This window comes from Falco biarmicus, chromosome 3 (assembly GCF_023638135.1).
Source record: "Falco biarmicus isolate bFalBia1 chromosome 3, bFalBia1.pri, whole genome shotgun sequence".
In the NCBI taxonomy this organism is placed as follows: domain Eukaryota; kingdom Metazoa; phylum Chordata; class Aves; order Falconiformes; family Falconidae; genus Falco; species Falco biarmicus.
The window spans coordinates 80962209-80979994 of NC_079290.1; the positions used below are offsets into that span (position 1 = coordinate 80962209).

Sequence of the window (17786 nt, forward strand, 5' to 3'; positions counted from 1 at the left end):
ACTTGCAAACATTTGGACTTGACCCTGCAGCCAGGTATATTCTTCTCCCCCAACCACAGATAATAAGAATATATATCAGACTGCAAGCTAAGTGTGCCTTTTGCCTACTGCACTACAGATACCCAAACCTTTTCTTCACTGTGCCATAGTCTAATTCTCTCTCTCCCATCTTCCTTGAATCTTTCTTCTCCACCCTTTCTTCCTCTTCATTCTTGCCTCATCCGCACACCTTCCTTCTCTCTTCCTTAAATCACTTAAGCACTATTTGAACTAAGATCTTGGCAGAAGTAAAGATCAGCTTAGATGACTGAGGAATGTCTGCAAGTATAAATGCTTTGAGCAATTATAATTGCTTACCAGACCAGTGTACCGAATCAAATTTATCAGGAAAGGAAACAATGTTACTTCACTCCATACAACCCAGGTATCCCAGGCTTTTTCTGAGTCATCTTCCAAACACAGGAATGATAAGCTTTTTGTTGAAAAAAATCACATTTCAATCATTATACTAGAAAAAACACCCACATTTTCATTGCAGCACCAGAAGAGAGGCATTTACTATCTCTACAAGCCTGCATGTTTACAAACACAGACTAACAAGGACTAGCACACCCTGTTTTACTCATTTATGAAATTAGAGGTGGGGAAAAGAAAAAAACCCAAGCTTTTCCTTTGAGTTTTCCCTCCTGTATTACAGTTTTTCAAAACCTCTACAGATCAGCACGCTCTTGGCATACAATAATACTTTGTTTTCTTTTATTGTTCCAATGCATATAATCTTTACAGTTCAGCATGGCTTTACTCTGTGCCCCTGCTAATAGATATAGCTCATACTAGTGGGAAAATAGTCAAGTGACAGAATTCAAGCTGTAAACCTGATAGCTACAGACCTACCTCAATCCTGTCAGCAGTCTCAGATCTCAGAGTAAATACATAGACTGCACACCTGTTTCTGGTTAACAAAGAAAATTGGATTTTTATCAGTTTAACTGTCACATTTTACATAGCACTGGTTTGTCAAGAGCCACTAATGAAAGAGCCTAGCAGCAGATAAAGGACATACAGCTTTGACTGAATTCATAGATTTATCTAAAACATTTTCCAGCAAGAATTATATTACATTCTTTTCAAGTCTAAAATAGGATTACAAAGCATGGAAATGGATGTCTCAATATAGATATGTATATTATTGCATAATGACTGAGCGGCTTCATTAATAACGATGTCTCTTAAGATTTCAGGTTTCCACATAGCCTTAGTGAAAGTTTAAATATACTGACTGTCCGTAATCCATATTGATTTTGGCTGGCATTTTGAATTGATGTCCTAGGAAAGAATGGAGGGGTTTAGCAGTTTGTATGCCAATATACAACCCAAGAGTCAACATGTTCATTTCCTTTTTCATCCACGTCTTGTGTGTGTGTGTGACCAATGATGTGGCACTTGCTCCACCAGTGTTCTCCAACCCTACTTCCACCCATTACAGACGCACTGTGTGGCTGAACTGTGTTGGAGATGGTTGGGCTGATATCATACTGTGCTCTTAGAGGTCTGTATAAAGACTTAAGATATTTTGACAATGGTAGGTGTATGATGCTGCTGATTGAATACCTGGAGGTCTTTCTGAAAATTCACCTAATATTTCAGTTGTACCAGAAGAATGAAAGAAAACTTCTGAAAAACGGAAAAGAAGTTCTGATTCAACACACAGCTTTTAACTGTCCTCTGAGACCATTAAAAGAATGATTAAAAAAAGACAGGTTGAAAACGCGAGTCCCAGTAGCAGAGCAGTAGAGGAAGCTTGCCCCATAAAGCCAGAGATGGAAACTTTAGTCCTTTCCCAGAGGCACATCTAAGGCTACCCTGGGCAATGCAGCTGCCAGCAGATACCTTTCTGCTCAGCTGAGGAGTCAGAGCTGAATAAATAATGTGCTAACCACGTCGTTTCTTTGAGCACATGAACTGCAGGAAACTTGTGTGCCTCAAGCACACTCGCCAGATGGGATAATTAGGCTCAGACAGATCACTGACCTTCCTAATAAAAACACCCCAGAAATAGAGGTTGATTGAATAAATCTGTGTCATGTTATCAAACTCCCAAACAATCCATGGAAACCCATCCATACCGACTCATCCAGCAGCTTGGTATTCTTGTGGATGCATCTCGTGAGGGCTGAAATCATTGGGTTTTGGGTATTCCTAAGTATCTCTTGAATTTTCTTTATGGAAATTAGGCATTGAGAGTTTGCTGCTGGGAACTACTCTGCTGTCTATGAAAATGATGAAAGCGCATATATATGCATTTATGCTAAGCTATTCTTTCCTTAATTATCACTGAGCCTGTTTTGACACACTAAAACAATTTTAGAGAAGTCAAGACTTCGAGACAACACAAAATGCAAATCCCACTTCACCTTCCATAAATGGAAGGCATGACAGCCATTTAAATAACACTATTTTATCTGGAATTATAAAGATAAATATAATCAAATAATCTTATGGTTGAAAATAAGCTCATTATTTTAGAGTTACAAAGGCCACATGAGATACTGCGCTCTCCCTGAAATTAGGGAGGTTTCCATCCTTTTCCCATCAAGTCTGTTTCTCCTTCCTTGATGCGTACCACAACATTCAAACACATATTGATGAATAATCACATTCACACAAGGCTGCTCTGCAATTTTCCAGGCATTGTCATGTCATATACTCCTTTTCCATGCCAACATGCCCTAAACCTGAAAGGACTAGACACAGTGCCAATTATTCCTAAACACAATCTGTTACAAACAAAGCATGTACCGTGACCCCAAAGACAAGCAACTCTAGAAGTTCACAGGTAGAAGGTAACAGTAACTCTTCAAGAGTCCCATCACTCTCCCAGAGATTAGGACTGGCTCAGCGAACTGCAGCAACTGGCAGCACCTTTTCCTGTACCCCTGTGGCCTGGCATTCTAAGGCAGCCAAAAATTTAGGTTTTAGTACAGAAGTTTTCTACGACCACAGCCTACAAACACATTACATACCCCAGCACAGACATGCAGCTCTACCTGGCCATGCACCAGATGTTCTTGCATGAACAGATTCATCTTGCTATTTGAGACTTACACCTAAATACATTACTTCCACAAGGAAAAAATGGGCATGAAAAGATTGTCTTTATTTTAACAAAGCACATTTATTCCAAAAATCAAAACAACTAAATACTCAAATTCAACTCACAGAAAGATCCGCCTTTTACATACAGTTCTTTGGCTGGGATATTCAAAGGTGATTAAAGGGACCTATGCCAAAGTTAGAGGCAGGGCTTTGGTGAAGAACTTTTAGGTCTCCAGCTCCACACAAGATGCATTCATATACATGGACATGACCTCATATACATCCAGCTACCGATGAGCAAAAAACAGCGAATCACAACAGAATCGTAACAGTATCTGTGTATCTAACTTCTGTTTCCAATCCCTGGCTGAAAATTATTTTAACAGCTATTCAACTAGAACTCTGCTAATGAACTAGCCCACAAATTGAAAAAGGAACATGGATTTTTAATTATAAAGCAGGCAAGTAGCAGGGAGGGACAACAAAAGATAATAGATCATCTTGTCATTTATCCAGAAATAAATCAGCTGTCACTCATTAAAACATGAAGGGTTACAAGAATGTATGAAATTACTCAACCCAACCATTGAAGCTCAGTATTTTACTCATTTCACGCAAATCCCACCTGTGCCACAACCATCCACAGCTGGAATTTACAATCCACTACATGGCAAGAGAGTTGACCTTAAAATTACTTCAACGCTGACCTCTAGTAACAATAGTTGGGAATTTAGTTTTTTATGGGGCTGCCCCGTTGGGAATTCTTTGGGCCATTCTAATTGTGTAGCTTGCTCTTGCATCTGCAGTCCATACCTACCCCCACTGCAAGGAGCATGCAGCCAAGGAGGGACCTCCAACTCATGTGTATTAGTTACAGCCACAAGTGAGTTATGAGTGATGCACCACAGACTAGAAATTTTATGATTAATTATCTGGTTTCACTTACTAAAATGAGGAAAAGGCAACAAAAAGGAAATAATAGATTTTGAGAGTCTTAACTGTAACAAATGTATTACAGTATAAGCTAACCACACCTAATGACATGACAACTGCCCACATCTTCAGGCCACCAACCAAAATGTCATCTTTCATCTCAGGGACTGTAATACCAAGGCAACCCTCTTCTCTAACGCTCTGTAGCAAAAGTAGCCTTGTAGCTCTTCATGCAGCACTCCTGCAGTTTTTCCTGCAAGATGAGGATGCAACAGTCTGTGTGCCCATGGGAGCAAGTGTTTCGCCCATACACCCATTGCAATATAGTCCAGATGGAAGGATGAGCATGTTACAGCAAGCTGCCAACTGCCTTGTCTCAAGAAAATGGTGAGCAAGATACAGCTGCCACTCCACTACACAGCTCATCTTACTGTCTTTGCACGTGGAATCACAGAATCATAGAATAGTTTGGGTTGAAAGGAATCTTTAATGCTCATCTAGTTCCACCCCCCCCTGCCATGGGCATGGACACCTTCCACTAGATCAAGTTGCTCAAAGCCCCATCCAGCCTGGCCTTGAACACTTCCAATGATGAGGTGTTGACAACTTCCCTAGGCAACCTGTTCCAGCGTTTCACTACCCTCATCGTGAAAAATTTCTTCCTTATACCTAGTCTTAACCTACCTTCTTTAAGTTTAAAACCATTACCCCTTGTCCTGTCACAACAGACCCTACTAAAAATTAATCCCCAACATCTGGGGGGTGAAGTAAGAGGATGATGGCCCCAACCCACTGCAGCAAAGCATTTTGAGAGGGAGTTTCAAAAGTGAGAAATGCATTCACTAAGCATGGTGTCTGATGACCCGTGTATCATGTGTACACACACATGTATAAAGAACATGCTTAGTCAGGAGACTAGAAATCTGCCAGCTGGACAGGTGAGAACCACCTTTGGAGCTGATCCCCGCCTGGGGTAAACACAAGTGGGTTTTATGTCATCTGAATCTATAAAGTTCCCTTTTGCGTTGTCCAGATGTTGTAATCTCTGTATTTCATTTACATTAACATGCCTTGTGTAAGGGCAGATTTTCACTTGCTGTCAACTACGCATCCTGAATAATTGTCTCTGGTAGTAGTCCTCAAAACCACAGTCCAGAAAACTTCTCCTACCCTCCCCAAAATCTGCTTCAAGGACTCTTCAAGACTTCCAGTCTTCTCCACTTAGCTGATACCACAGGAGTTTTCATGGAAACATCTTCTGGTGCACAGCCACGGCCAGGTGACCGCACAGCCAGCAGCACAGCCAGGGGGAGAGCACCAGGGCCCTGAGGGCGCATGCACCACAACAGACCTCAGAGCCAAAGCCTAATCAGTCATACCTAGGCACAAATACAAACCCAGTATTTCAAGATAATTGATGTGACTCTGCAGTCATTCTGACTGGAAAGAATCAGCTGTCAGAACAAACTTAACTAAGAAGACTGAAGATTAAACACTTGACTGATAGGAAATTAAGAAGTCCTCTCATACTGACAAATACATCACCTGCATGTAATGAAAACCATAGAATGGATAAAAGTTCTCTGCTGAATGAGCTGCCAGCAAGAAATATCAAGGAAGGGGCTATTTTTCAGCACCACGGACATATAAATGGTACACTCGATGAACGTCTGCCTGCCAGCAAGACAGGCAGCCTCTGGCAACACACCTGGACCTTGCTTCCCCCAATGTTTGGACCTGATGATTCTTCCAGGTTTTAGCAGCTTACCTAATCACAGCAAAACATGACAGCCATGGGAGAAAGAAAGCATACCTTATTTAAACACACTGAAATCAAAACTCAACATGCACATTTAATGTTTAGGCTACAAACTAGGTAATGAGACTTCCTCACGTATTCCAGCTGTATGTGTGAGTGCTTAGGGATGTACATGTATAATCAGATTTAAATATTGATGGGAAAAGAGAGAGAGAGAGAGATACACTAAATAATGCATGAGGAATTGTCTCTGTTGTCATAATCATTACTTGGCTTGGACCTCAGCATCAGCATGAACTGGTCTTAAAAACAATCATTTGCTCATGTTAGTGGCTGCCAAACCTCCATCTAATCCATTCATTAGCAATATATCAGGTTAGCAAGCTTGCCATAGCAGGAAAATAATTACCTTTCCATTGTGGGGTCACACATTCTCTATCACATTGACATAACAAATAACTGCATAAACTGTTATAATTTATTTGCTTTTGAGCCTTCCCCCCCCCGCCCCCCCCCAATTAGCCCTTCAGCAGATTGTATTAAACACACACAAACTATAACTACAAGAGTGCTTTGACCAATCTCAGAAATCTTAGACAGTATGGACAGCTAATTATGCAAGCAATTTATGGGTGACCTACCTTCAGGTCATTTCAATAAAGCTTGATAAAACAGCTGAGAGCAGACCATGCCAAAAGCCAACCTCATTTGGTCTCTTCGCCTTCATCTGCATGTATTAAGTAACGTACTATTGTGTCCCAGCATACACCACAATGATTGTGCAATGGTCGTGTGGGAAGAGGACTGCTGCTGTTTTAAAGATCTCTTAATTAGGTCCGTCTTCTTGCCTTAAGATGAAGGTACATGTACTTCCAGGATGGGTTTGGCTGGGCTGAAGTCAAGATAGCCTAACCATTTTTTTGCAAAGTGCTTTAAAAAGAGGCAGCTCAAAAAGGATAAGATGTGGACAGTAGGAAACAATAACGTTACATTTCTGCTCACGTGAAAATGAATTACTGTAAGTAGTTCTACAAGGCTCTACAGCATGTCACCCCAAGCAGTTTCACCATAGCTAGGTTAAGGTATTCTATTCCTTCCACCAAATATATGCAGTTTCCTAGGATTAAAATAAAGATCATATCAGCACTGCCTTCTGCAGTGTGTTGGTATGTTAATAAGGTCTGTAATGTGTGTCATTATGTACAATGCCTTTTGATTTCCTTGCTTCTCCCTTGACTTGTTACTGTGAGCACAGGGAAGACTTCCATTGGTACTGTTCCTCTGCCCCAGTATCACACTTTATCACGTGATTTTTTATTCATGTGCTATCGCTACTAGAGACCTCATCTATTCTAAAGGGGAATATTCAGCTTTCTTGCTGCTCTTCTTTGTACTTCTGAAAGCCCTTCTTGCTGAGTGCTCAGCAAACATGGAAGATTACACAGATCAGGTGGGAGGAACCAGTCTTTATATAATAGCATACTTCCAATAAATGCAAGCCTTTTTTAATGAAGCCTGACTGATGTTTACATACAACATTTCACATTGATATTTAACTAAAACCACTTGGCAGATACCTTAACAAATTATCATCAAAATATCCAAGCAATTTCTTTCACTACCTGACACATGGGTTTGCTGAATTTCATTTACCATTGCACTATCTTGTTATTTGGCTTCGTAAGATATCATTAACAGTCACTACAACTTTCTCTTCAGTCTTCAATAGGACTCACTAACTGCCTATCTCCCTCAAAACTGCCCAGCTTAACTAGTGATTTCCCTTTTGAATTCAAAATGTTTGAGAGGGTTTGAGATCATACTATCAGAAAGGAATTGGAACTATTCTGGAGTGTAAGTAGTAATACCTTTACTATTTCTGGGAAAAGCAATTAACACCACACTCCAGTGAAACTACCTTTGAGAAAGGAGATAACATTGCAAGCAAGTATTTCAAACACAAGAGGCCCAAAAGCAATTGCTTGGATATAGATCTTCTTTACTCAGTGCTATTCACCAAATAGGGTTTTGAGTTCTGATACAATGCATTATTTGTTTTTTTCCTCTTGTCACTGCTCCATCTGATCAATTGTATTGGGGAAAAAAAAAAAAAAAGAATTAAATCACATGTTGGGTGAGCATGCAGTGAAGACAAAGTTATCTTCTCCACAGATGATAAAATGTGAGACTCACTGCTTGCACGTACTTAATGAAAAGTGGTCGGTAACCAACATGCAACAGCAATGTGTTGCAAGGTAAGAAGAAATTAGGCAGGAGAAAAAACACTCATCATCTACACGACTATAAGGTAAGTGGGATTTACGTGTGGAACTTTTTAATAGGCCCCCCATTCAAGGGCTACCAGTACAGAAACAAAAGCAAGCAGAGCTGAAGACTCAGCAAAAGAATAGGGCGCTTAGAAGAAAGTGATGTTTTCCAGTAGGAAGTCATTCCTCTAATGAAAATTTAACTAGGATACCAGTATAGGCAGCAAAAACCCCAAACAAACCAACATTACAGGGTTTTCCTAAATGAAAATAGCAATCAAAGTTTTTAGTTGCCTATCAGTTTTCGAATGTTAATCATTCTCGTAACTGGTAACTGTGCTGGTGAAGGTAAAGAATTACTTAAAACCTGCTTTATTTTTGTTTGTTTGTTTTTAAATCACTGTTGTGCAGCTGAATACGCTCAAGGAAGCAAAACTGCATGGATGATTACCCCTATGGAAGCAATCCAAAGACTCATGACGTAAAAGCTGCTTTCAACTTAAAGATCAAGGTTTTAAATTAGGAAAGTACTTGAGTCTCCAACTGAAGATGTTTGACCTGCTGGGTAAAGGTAATCCATCAGGGACTTAATTCAGGACTCTTTTAGCACACAGCGCAGGGGAGTTCCCCAGTGCTGTAGTATGAAACAGTAAAATGCTACTTAGAGCAACAAGAAAAACAAGCACTGCAATTTTACTAATATTAATAAAAATATCAGAGGCTTTCAGCCTTTCCCCTAAGAACCTGCTGCTCCTCTTCCTTCAGAACCCTTTTCCAAACACAGGCACAGGTGTACAAGTCAGCCCCTGGTCAAACTGATGTCAGAAAAGAAAACAGGTTTTCCTGTTCTTCATCAGATTGGTATTTCATTTACAAATATTCAAATAGGACTGGAAGGAAACCTCTGAGATTGCTGCCATGCTCATGGTGAGATATAAGACATATCCCAGAGAACAAGGAGTTATGAGAATTTAAGGCAGACCTCGCATTAACAATCCTGCACTGCACAGAAAGGCAAACCACAAACCATAGAAGAGCAAAGTGTTAAGTAGCTAAGTTTAACTAAATCAGCCAATGCCCTGCTTCCATCAGTCAGTAAGTCACCTGGGTCAATCCACATCTTCCTTAACGCTGAAACCTTAACTTCCTGCAAAAAATAAGCAGAGAAAATTACACTGCACTTAGCAGTAAAAGGACATTTTGAATATATCCTTTATCAAGAGAGGGATACTCGGTATATCTGAGGGGTATAATAACATACTACAACACTTTAATAAAAGCTTTCACCTCCTCTCAAAGCCAAGTAAATTCTTAGATGCCCCATTTAACATAACGAAACAGCAATGAAAACAAAATCAAAATAATATAAAGCAAAACACACAAGGTATGTATCTTTCTTCATTGCTCCTTTTAATCACACTGCAAAACACTGATCAGCCATGTAGCCCTATTACTGTATCACTGCAGCACCCAGCCAGTAAACAGTTTCTACTTACCAACAAGATTATCTGCAAAGAATACAACTGACAGCTAACATGGACGGTGACAGTAGCTGAACTAATATCGGGTAATGCATGAATCTATGGTAACTCAAGCTGGAGCAAGACAGGATTTCAGAATCTAAGGGCTCGTAATTTATCAAATAAATTCTACTGATAGGGAATATTATTCCAATGATACAGCATCCAGTGAGAGGCACACAAGTATTTCAGACCTTGGGAACCTTCCCCTCCCCCCTCAAATCTTTGCTACAATTTCAATTAGTGACACATACAAAATTAAAACTAGATATCCACTATCAGAATGGGGGAGCAAAATTAACACTGGTAATATTCTCCCTAATGAACAGCATAAAGAACAAGACTGGATGTAGGAAAAACTTCAACTCAATGTTAGTTTTCTAAACTTTCTTCAAACAGCAAAGAAGAAACACTGGGGGAAGCATGTGGAAAAGGAACAGGGCACAATGTGAGCTCTAGGATTATTTTTTTTTAATATCTTACCTACCTCTGTGTATGTGTGTAAATAAATCTGTAATACAAACTCTGTAAAATCTTGTAGGAAGAACTTAAAAACCAAAACAAACAAGCAAAAAAACCAAAGCAACTGATTTCATTTTGAGAAGCACGGATTAGCTGTTTTAGTAGAAAACAAGCAAATCCCAAAATGCATCTCTATGTAAAAGGGAAGCTGTCAGGGAAGACAAATCAAGCAATAGCAAAGTTTACTCCAGTACTCCAGTGGATATTAGCTCAAAGGTCATTTCCTGTCTGAGCCAGAACCAGTATCCAGGACTACACAGGATGACAGGTGAAACTGCCATGGCAAAGCAGCACAAGGTACATTCAAACAACCTCTCTCTTATTTTGGTGGGGCTTTTTGTGTTTGTTTGGGGTTTTTTTTACATACATTAAAGTCGCCAGAAGACTTATTTTCCCCCCATCCAAGAATTTCAGTTTTTCTATCACCACAGACAGCATTTTCATCTTTCTGTTTCTGGAGCTGAAGCAACACATCTTTTAAGAACCAGGAAGCCATGACACACTGAAGTTCTGACTCCACCATGAGGAGCTGGCAGCTTGTTTCCCACACTCACCTAGGAGTGTCACCACTAAACAACTGTTTGGGGCACGTTATCATCCATTTTTGCTTGAACCCACAGAAAAGTGACACCCTCTGCAAGCAGTTGCCTTGAAAGTAACTGATACAACAGAATTTAGCTGTGATATACCAGTTAAGTCTGTAGATTCAGTTGCGAGAAGAAAAACTGACTGCCAAAGAAATGCTTCTCAGGCTTACTGTAGTAGCAGCCTGTAATGAGAAAATGTTGTAAAGTGAGTTTTGGAAAGCTTATAGGACACACAGCTTTTTTTTTTATTTTAATGGGATTTTCTACATCCTCCTACTTAAGTATAAAGTACCACTTTAAATACCAAACACTAACTTCTGATTGTCCTCATGTGTCTGAGCAAAATGACAGGATGCTACACACTCAGGGACATTTAAACTGCTGCCTTTTGACAGCACAACTCCCAGCTGAAAGCATTTTGTCTTCTTGGTGAAAAAAATTAAAATATATATACACAATATGTATATGCAATAAATACATATACACCATATAAATAGATCTGTCCTGGTAACTGATTTAGGCACAGTATAACTGGATACTTTTGCCCTGTCTTCAGACAGATCCTTTGCATCTTCTGACAGCCTTCTATCTATCATTTGGGAAAAAAAATCATATACCCTGGAAGACAACATAACTGGTAAACTAAATATATACCCTTAGAGGAAAAAACACTTACCACTACTTAGCCAGCTCAACATAAAAATACCAAGTCAACATTGGATCTCATATCAGTGTGCATGCATGCACACATATACAAGTTGGAAACAAGGCCTGCATGGTTTGGGCACAAGTTTTTACTCAGCCCAGTTTGCAGCGTTAATGCAGGCACATTTAAACAGGTTCTGACCTAAGTGGAAAAATCAGCACAAGAAGATAACTCTGTGCTTTCTGCACAGGAACACACATAGCTTGTGTGGCCACCAACTTCCCCAGAGTAGAGATAGAAAATGAGAGAGGTGAGCAGAGAGATGAAATGGGGTTAAAAGAATTCCTTGAATTACGATGACACAGACTGAACTTCCTCTCAACTTCATCAACAGCAGAAACCAACAACAAAAACTACTGTGACTAGTTTACCAACTTCACCAATCAGATTTGGAAGACACTTTAAATGCCTGCTGCAGCCAAAAAGAAGCAAGTTTGGTATTTCTTTGTTTTCAACAAGTAGCTGCCAAAATACCTGCTACAGTTTTTCAACCTACTTGCACATTCACTAGGCAATTTTAATCACATACAGCTGTTCATGCAACTTTAATGGTGTTTTCCCCCCTGAAACATTAATTCCCCCTGAAACATTAATATTTCCTGGTTAACAGTCTCATATTATAAATCATGTTGTGAAATACAGCCTATTAAAGGGGGAAGTTTATGCAGAAGTTTTTGCTAAGCAACTGATACCCACAGAAACAGAACAAAATACCACTCTGCACACACAGGCATTCAAATGCCTGAACTAAACACATCAGAAGGGAACAGATCACATTGGCGCACACAGTATTGGTAGAAATGGGATTAGTTTGAACTGATTTCTTGTCCGTTAGGTTATTATTTTTTTTAAATTCATTTATTTTAAGAAGTGAAATACTGTTTAAATCTTATAAACTAGACTTTAATATCACTTTATGATTGCTCTTCTTTTACATCTAGAAGAGATCACCATGACCACCTGATTTGATCCCCTCCTTAATGTTGACTGAAGAACCACTCTCACGCTTTAAAACTTCTGGGTCTTCTTTGCTATATATAAATTAGCTGCCAAACATGACTGAAAAGATATTTAAAATGAAAACAGGAAGAGGAATAGAGGACAATCAAAGGCACTGTTTGCAATAGTCCTGCCTTGACCTCTATCTGGACAGCATTATCATACTTTCTTCATTGCCAAGATCAAGGCATATAAGGTTGAGGGCATATATTTTATTTAAACATACTGCAGAAGGACATTAAATTTTACAGGTCAGATTCTCCATGGTGCTTGAGCAAAGCTGGGCTGCAGGAAAGAGCAAACAGCCAGCTCACGTGACAGCTACCAAGGTGCAGCTTCCCTTTTATCTACCCAGAACAAACATCCTCAGCCTTGTTATGGCCAGACAGGTCCTTCAGTCCAACACACACTCTCTCTGCCTGGATTTTACAGCGATGACAGCTCATAGGGCCTATGGTACTGCCTTAACCAGCACCATTTGGTAATAGGTATGAGTTCCGCAGTGAGACAAAGTCCCGTTGTACAAACAGTTGCAAAAGGGGGTGGCAGCACTGCCAGTCTTTATCAGGTTTTTGCCCCCCCCACCCCACCCCCCCCCCCCCCGCCGCCCCGAGAGCTCCTTCACACAGACAGAAGTTCCCCCTTGCCTTTCAGAAGCACTCTTGGCCACCTCACGCCTAAACATTGTAATCGTACATGAAAGTTTCATACATAAGCAAGTTTCAGTGAATCAACCTCACAGTACTGGCATACAACCAACCATTCCAACCACATGATGCATTATTTCAACCATAACTATGAACCCAGATATGAAATGAGGTCCTGACTCATCCCAACTAAGGCACCTGAGATGACTGCATCCAGAGTCAAATTTCCCCATTGCACGGCCAGTGAGAACAGATGAGACATCTCCTGTGGATGTTATGGCCCTGAGAACACGTGTGACCCCCTGGGCATCAGCATTTGTGTTTTTGAATGCGCAGCTACGAGTCTTCACTGGCACACTCAGCTCTCCCTGCTGCAGAGAAACACCATGGATGCACAGATAGATGAATGCTAGGAAGGGATCAGTTTCATCTTATCTGGGGCAATCTTTCAGCCATATAACGAAATAAAAGTCTCCTGGGCACCTTAGAACAACATGTTTTTTGGCCAGGCAACCATGCCTCCCTCTCCAGGCTCCATGTGGTCTGCAGGTTTAATCTCATCCTCCTGCAAAGACACGGGCAGGAGCAGGGCCACCCTTAACTCCATTGACTGCTCCATGGCTGCACGCTTCAGGCAAAGCAGCATTCAGTTGTGTATGCCTATTAGGGCTCTAATACTGGAAACAGAAGTGGAACAGACAACCAAGGTAATTTAATCTAGCAAGGTAATTCACTTTCAGTATTAACCCACATCCCCTCCCACTGCCTCAAATGAATCAATGACAAGTGCCCAGCCTTCTCCTTAAGGAAAGGGAATTGTATGCCTATTATCTTTATGCTTCACTCCATACACACTGTAGAAATGACTGTACTAGATTCTGAGCTTACTGATCTCATTGTGAGCAGGGATGGCTTCCACAGAAGTAACTATGTTGCTACTACTGTAAAGCAGGACGGAGATCTGAATTGGCCACCTGTTACTTAATGTACTCTCTGCAGTCAGAGTCTACTTTCCAGATGTTTTTTCTTGTTGCTGCTGCTGTTGGTTACCAAAAGCATGAAGCTTGGCAAGCACAAGAAGAAAGCCTCTCCTCCATTCCCCTCTGTCCCCATCCTGCTTTTGCAGGGCATGTATACGAGATAAACACTAAACAGTTCCCTTAGCTGTAGTGACTTGAGACATAAAAAGCAGAAAAATTCCCCTCATCGCAAGATTTTCTCAGTAAGGTGTCACCTTTTATCCCTTGTATAGACTAACCTTTTAGAGCAGATACTTCTTTAAAGTACTCCCTATCCCTGCCCACAAGGAAAATAACATCTTCAGCTATGGAAGTATCTAGGCTCCTTCTTGAAAGTCAGGAAATTACACAGAAGGTTATTAAAACCTAGACATAAGACTGTTCCTCGGTCTGCAAGTTTTCCATTCACAATTTCTTACATTCAGAGGAAGTTTGCACCTACACACATGTGCGGTTGTGCAAGCCTGATATGCCATTATATATCCATCCGTCATCCAACTGGTTGCCAGTACTTTTGTGGAATTATGTTGAGGAAGTCAACTACAACCCCTCCTTCCTACAAGGGCTAACATACAGTGTCTCACACCTGCCAAGAGACGGAATTCATTCACTTCTAATAACGGCGGGCTTTCACTAGATCGCCTCCATAATTCTTAATCAGGCATTTGTACGTGGTCTTACCAGTGACAGATGTAGTTGCTTAGCTCTCACTCAGCTGGTTTCACTGCCAGAAATCTGCAGGCCAGGCAAGCTGGGAAAGTGTTATATGTCATGAAGTGCCAGGAGAGGGAGGGAAATCATCACCCAAGCTCTTCTGGGTCACTATCACGATGTCATTGATGTCACCGCTGCAACAATCAACCCTGAAGCACAACATGATGATTGTTTCCCCAACTCACATTCACAGCGTGTTTGTTCCAGTAGGCTTGAAAATGAGGGGATGTGGCAGGCTAGGTTTTCCTGCTCAGTAGGTTTTTGCTCCAACCTAATTAAAAACATTCAGCAGTTCACTGAAGTTCCTTGCAAACTGCACGTGTCCCATGCTTTAAAACAAGCTCTGAAAGCAAAGAGCTTGGTTTTTGTTTTGTTTTGTTTTTTATCTTCCAAATGTCCTCCCCAGATGGACAGGACTCCTCAGAAATTTCTTTGTGATACTATACTGACGCTGCTGAAGCAGAAATGCTGAGCTGCTTCTAAATGATCTTTGTTTTACTGTTACTGTTAATGGCTTTTTTCCTCACCTAGAAGCTAACAAGGAAAGCCATTCTTGGTTCTCTGATGTGCAGAGAAGTGACAGCACAGCTCACGGGAAACAGGCAGCTCTGGTCACCTTGGTCTGAAACTGGGTCAGGGATGCCAGTCTGTGGTTATACCCAAGGAATATGCAAGTAATACTGGGATTTGGACACTGAGGACATGACCACCCTTTTCTTGCAGGCAGAACTTGGGTACTTCAGCTTTAGTGCTCTGAGAGAAGGCACCCTCCTCACAACTAAGGCATATTTTATGCACAAGTTTTTAAAAAAGGTCACATTTCTAGGAAACATGTCAGAGGATCTATGCAAGCAGCCAAGCCAGGCCCTGCACTGCCATACCACCTTAACCCAAATGCAAGCCACTGCTGGGAGATGGCCACCACCGTGCATTATGTTGATGCTTGTGGGAGAACGTGCACCAATGGAAAGTCAATTCAGCTCCAAGCAGTGTTAACACTGCTGGAGAAATTCAGCGGTAAAGACTACATCAGCGTCACACATTATGCTTGTAAGTTCATCCTCCCTACTGAAAACAGACCATTTGCCTGCCAAAAGTCGCTCCGACCTGGGGAACCGCAGCAGAGGACGGTGTCCACACAAAAAGCTTGAGAGCGCATCAGGAAAGCTCCTGCCATCAAAAAAGTGTTAAAGTATCCTCCAGACCAGCTAGCTCCCAGATTCAGCCTTTCTCAGGAACTGTACCTCAATGTTTCAAAAAACACCTGTCATCATCTCCAAAAGTAGAGTGCCCTTAAGCTGTACAGCCAGGAACACATTCCTTCAGGGTTGTAACAAGCAATTAATGGATGTGAAGCAATTACTTTTATACCCATACAAATGAAACTCCTCCAATGCAATTAACTATCCCTTATCATCTACTGTTGAATTTGCAGAAAGCATATGCTGTACACCCTCTCCTCCCCTAGCTTTTCCACAATTTTAATCAGTTTGTTTTAGCTAATGTAATGGAACCTACCTATTCTAGAGAAATAATATATGGCTGCAAATTATCTGAGTATTTTTAAAGTTTTTTTCATTTTGAATATAATTTCATTTGAGATTTTGCAGCTTTCATTTCTATTAATAAATTATTATTTCTTCTTTATAAGTGATGAGCTAGTGTGTCATGTAATTTTTTTCCCCTAAATAGACCAAGACTTTGATCTAATGGAAGTCCTTGCTGGGAGTAGAGAGACTTTCTGTCTAATTTAGTTACGAAAAATATTCAATTAAACTTGGGAGTTTAATTCATTTAGTTATGAAAATTAAATGAGCTCAATAAGGTACATTCGATTTGCCTTGGGGCGGGGGGGGGGGGGGGGGGAAGGAAGAGAAGAATCTCTGAAAAGGGAACAAATAAAAAGGTAGAACAAAAGTAACTTTTCCTGCTCACGTTGAAAGGTGGGTAACATTTCCTGTGCCTATATAAAATATATCTACAATAAGTCCATGCAAAATTATATCCAGAAGCCACATGAATATCTGGTAGTAACACCCTAATTGTCTCCTGAGTATACAAAAATCCCCGTAGGTCATAATAAAGTTCATCCTAGTCAAGGGAAGATCTGACTCCTCACACCAGGAAGACACCATCCACACACAACATTTTTCCATCTCCACTTGGGGAAAAAGGAAAATATTGGAATTATTTTTAAAAACCAGAACAGCAACATGGACCTCTCAGACAGAAGCCCCCTTCTAGTTTTGCAGCCGTCACTTACCATTTTTGCAGATAGGACAGCACTGATCAGGCTCATACACTGGATCCACGCACTCAGTCTGGGGACAAGCTGAGACAGTGCACAGCACTTCGCCATTGGCTTCACAGCGACACTTCTCACATGGAGAAACCTGAAACACAAATCCAGCCACCTTTTAACCTTCTCACTTAACGCCCTCCTAAAGCCCGCAATACCTACCTACCTTCCCATCTGCACTGTCCTTTCCTTCACCTCTTTTTCTTCTCACTTCAGAACAAATGCTTTTTGTGGTCTGAATAATGCAGACAGTGAGGCTGGGTGCCTGCAAAATTACCAAACCACAGCAGAAAAAAACCTCACAGGTTCTGCTCTGACCTCAGCAGCTAATGTGAAAAGGGATCTTGGGCACAAGAACACTTTAGGCTTTAACACAAATAAAGCCAAAATCTCCCTACCACATTTCTAATGAACTTCCAGCAAATTATGTTCCTAATTTAGATGAAATCCAGTTTAATTAGAGGTTAAAAAAGTAATTTAGCAAAAAATACTGTATTTACAGAAGAAAAAAATTATGAAATGAAATATGAAACTTCTTTTAATGGAAAGCCTTGTTGCAATTTTTCCAGGTTTGAAAGCTTTTTGGTAGCAGGAAGTTGCATTTTATCGAAAATTATCATTTTCAAAGAGAAGTCAGGAAAAAAACTATCCTTTGAATTCAGGTATTTCCCATAGGTTAACTCTATTTGGACCACTCCTGTAATACTCGTAACCTTCT

At 40.6% G+C, this 17786-nt stretch overlaps 1 protein-coding gene across 4 annotated transcripts in view; it reads right to left on the reverse strand.

Annotated features, from left to right (window-relative positions):
- Window positions 1-17786, reverse strand: part of VWC2 (von Willebrand factor C domain containing 2) — an 81997-nt gene that overhangs the window by 32990 nt on the left and 31221 nt on the right. For all 4 annotated transcript variants that reach the window (XM_056332993.1, XM_056332991.1, XM_056332994.1 and 1 more), the window contains exon 3: window positions 17033-17162. In XM_056332993.1, the coding sequence (XP_056188968.1) occupies window positions 17033-17162 (130 nt within the window). The remainder of the gene's footprint in view (window positions 1-17032; window positions 17163-17786) is intronic.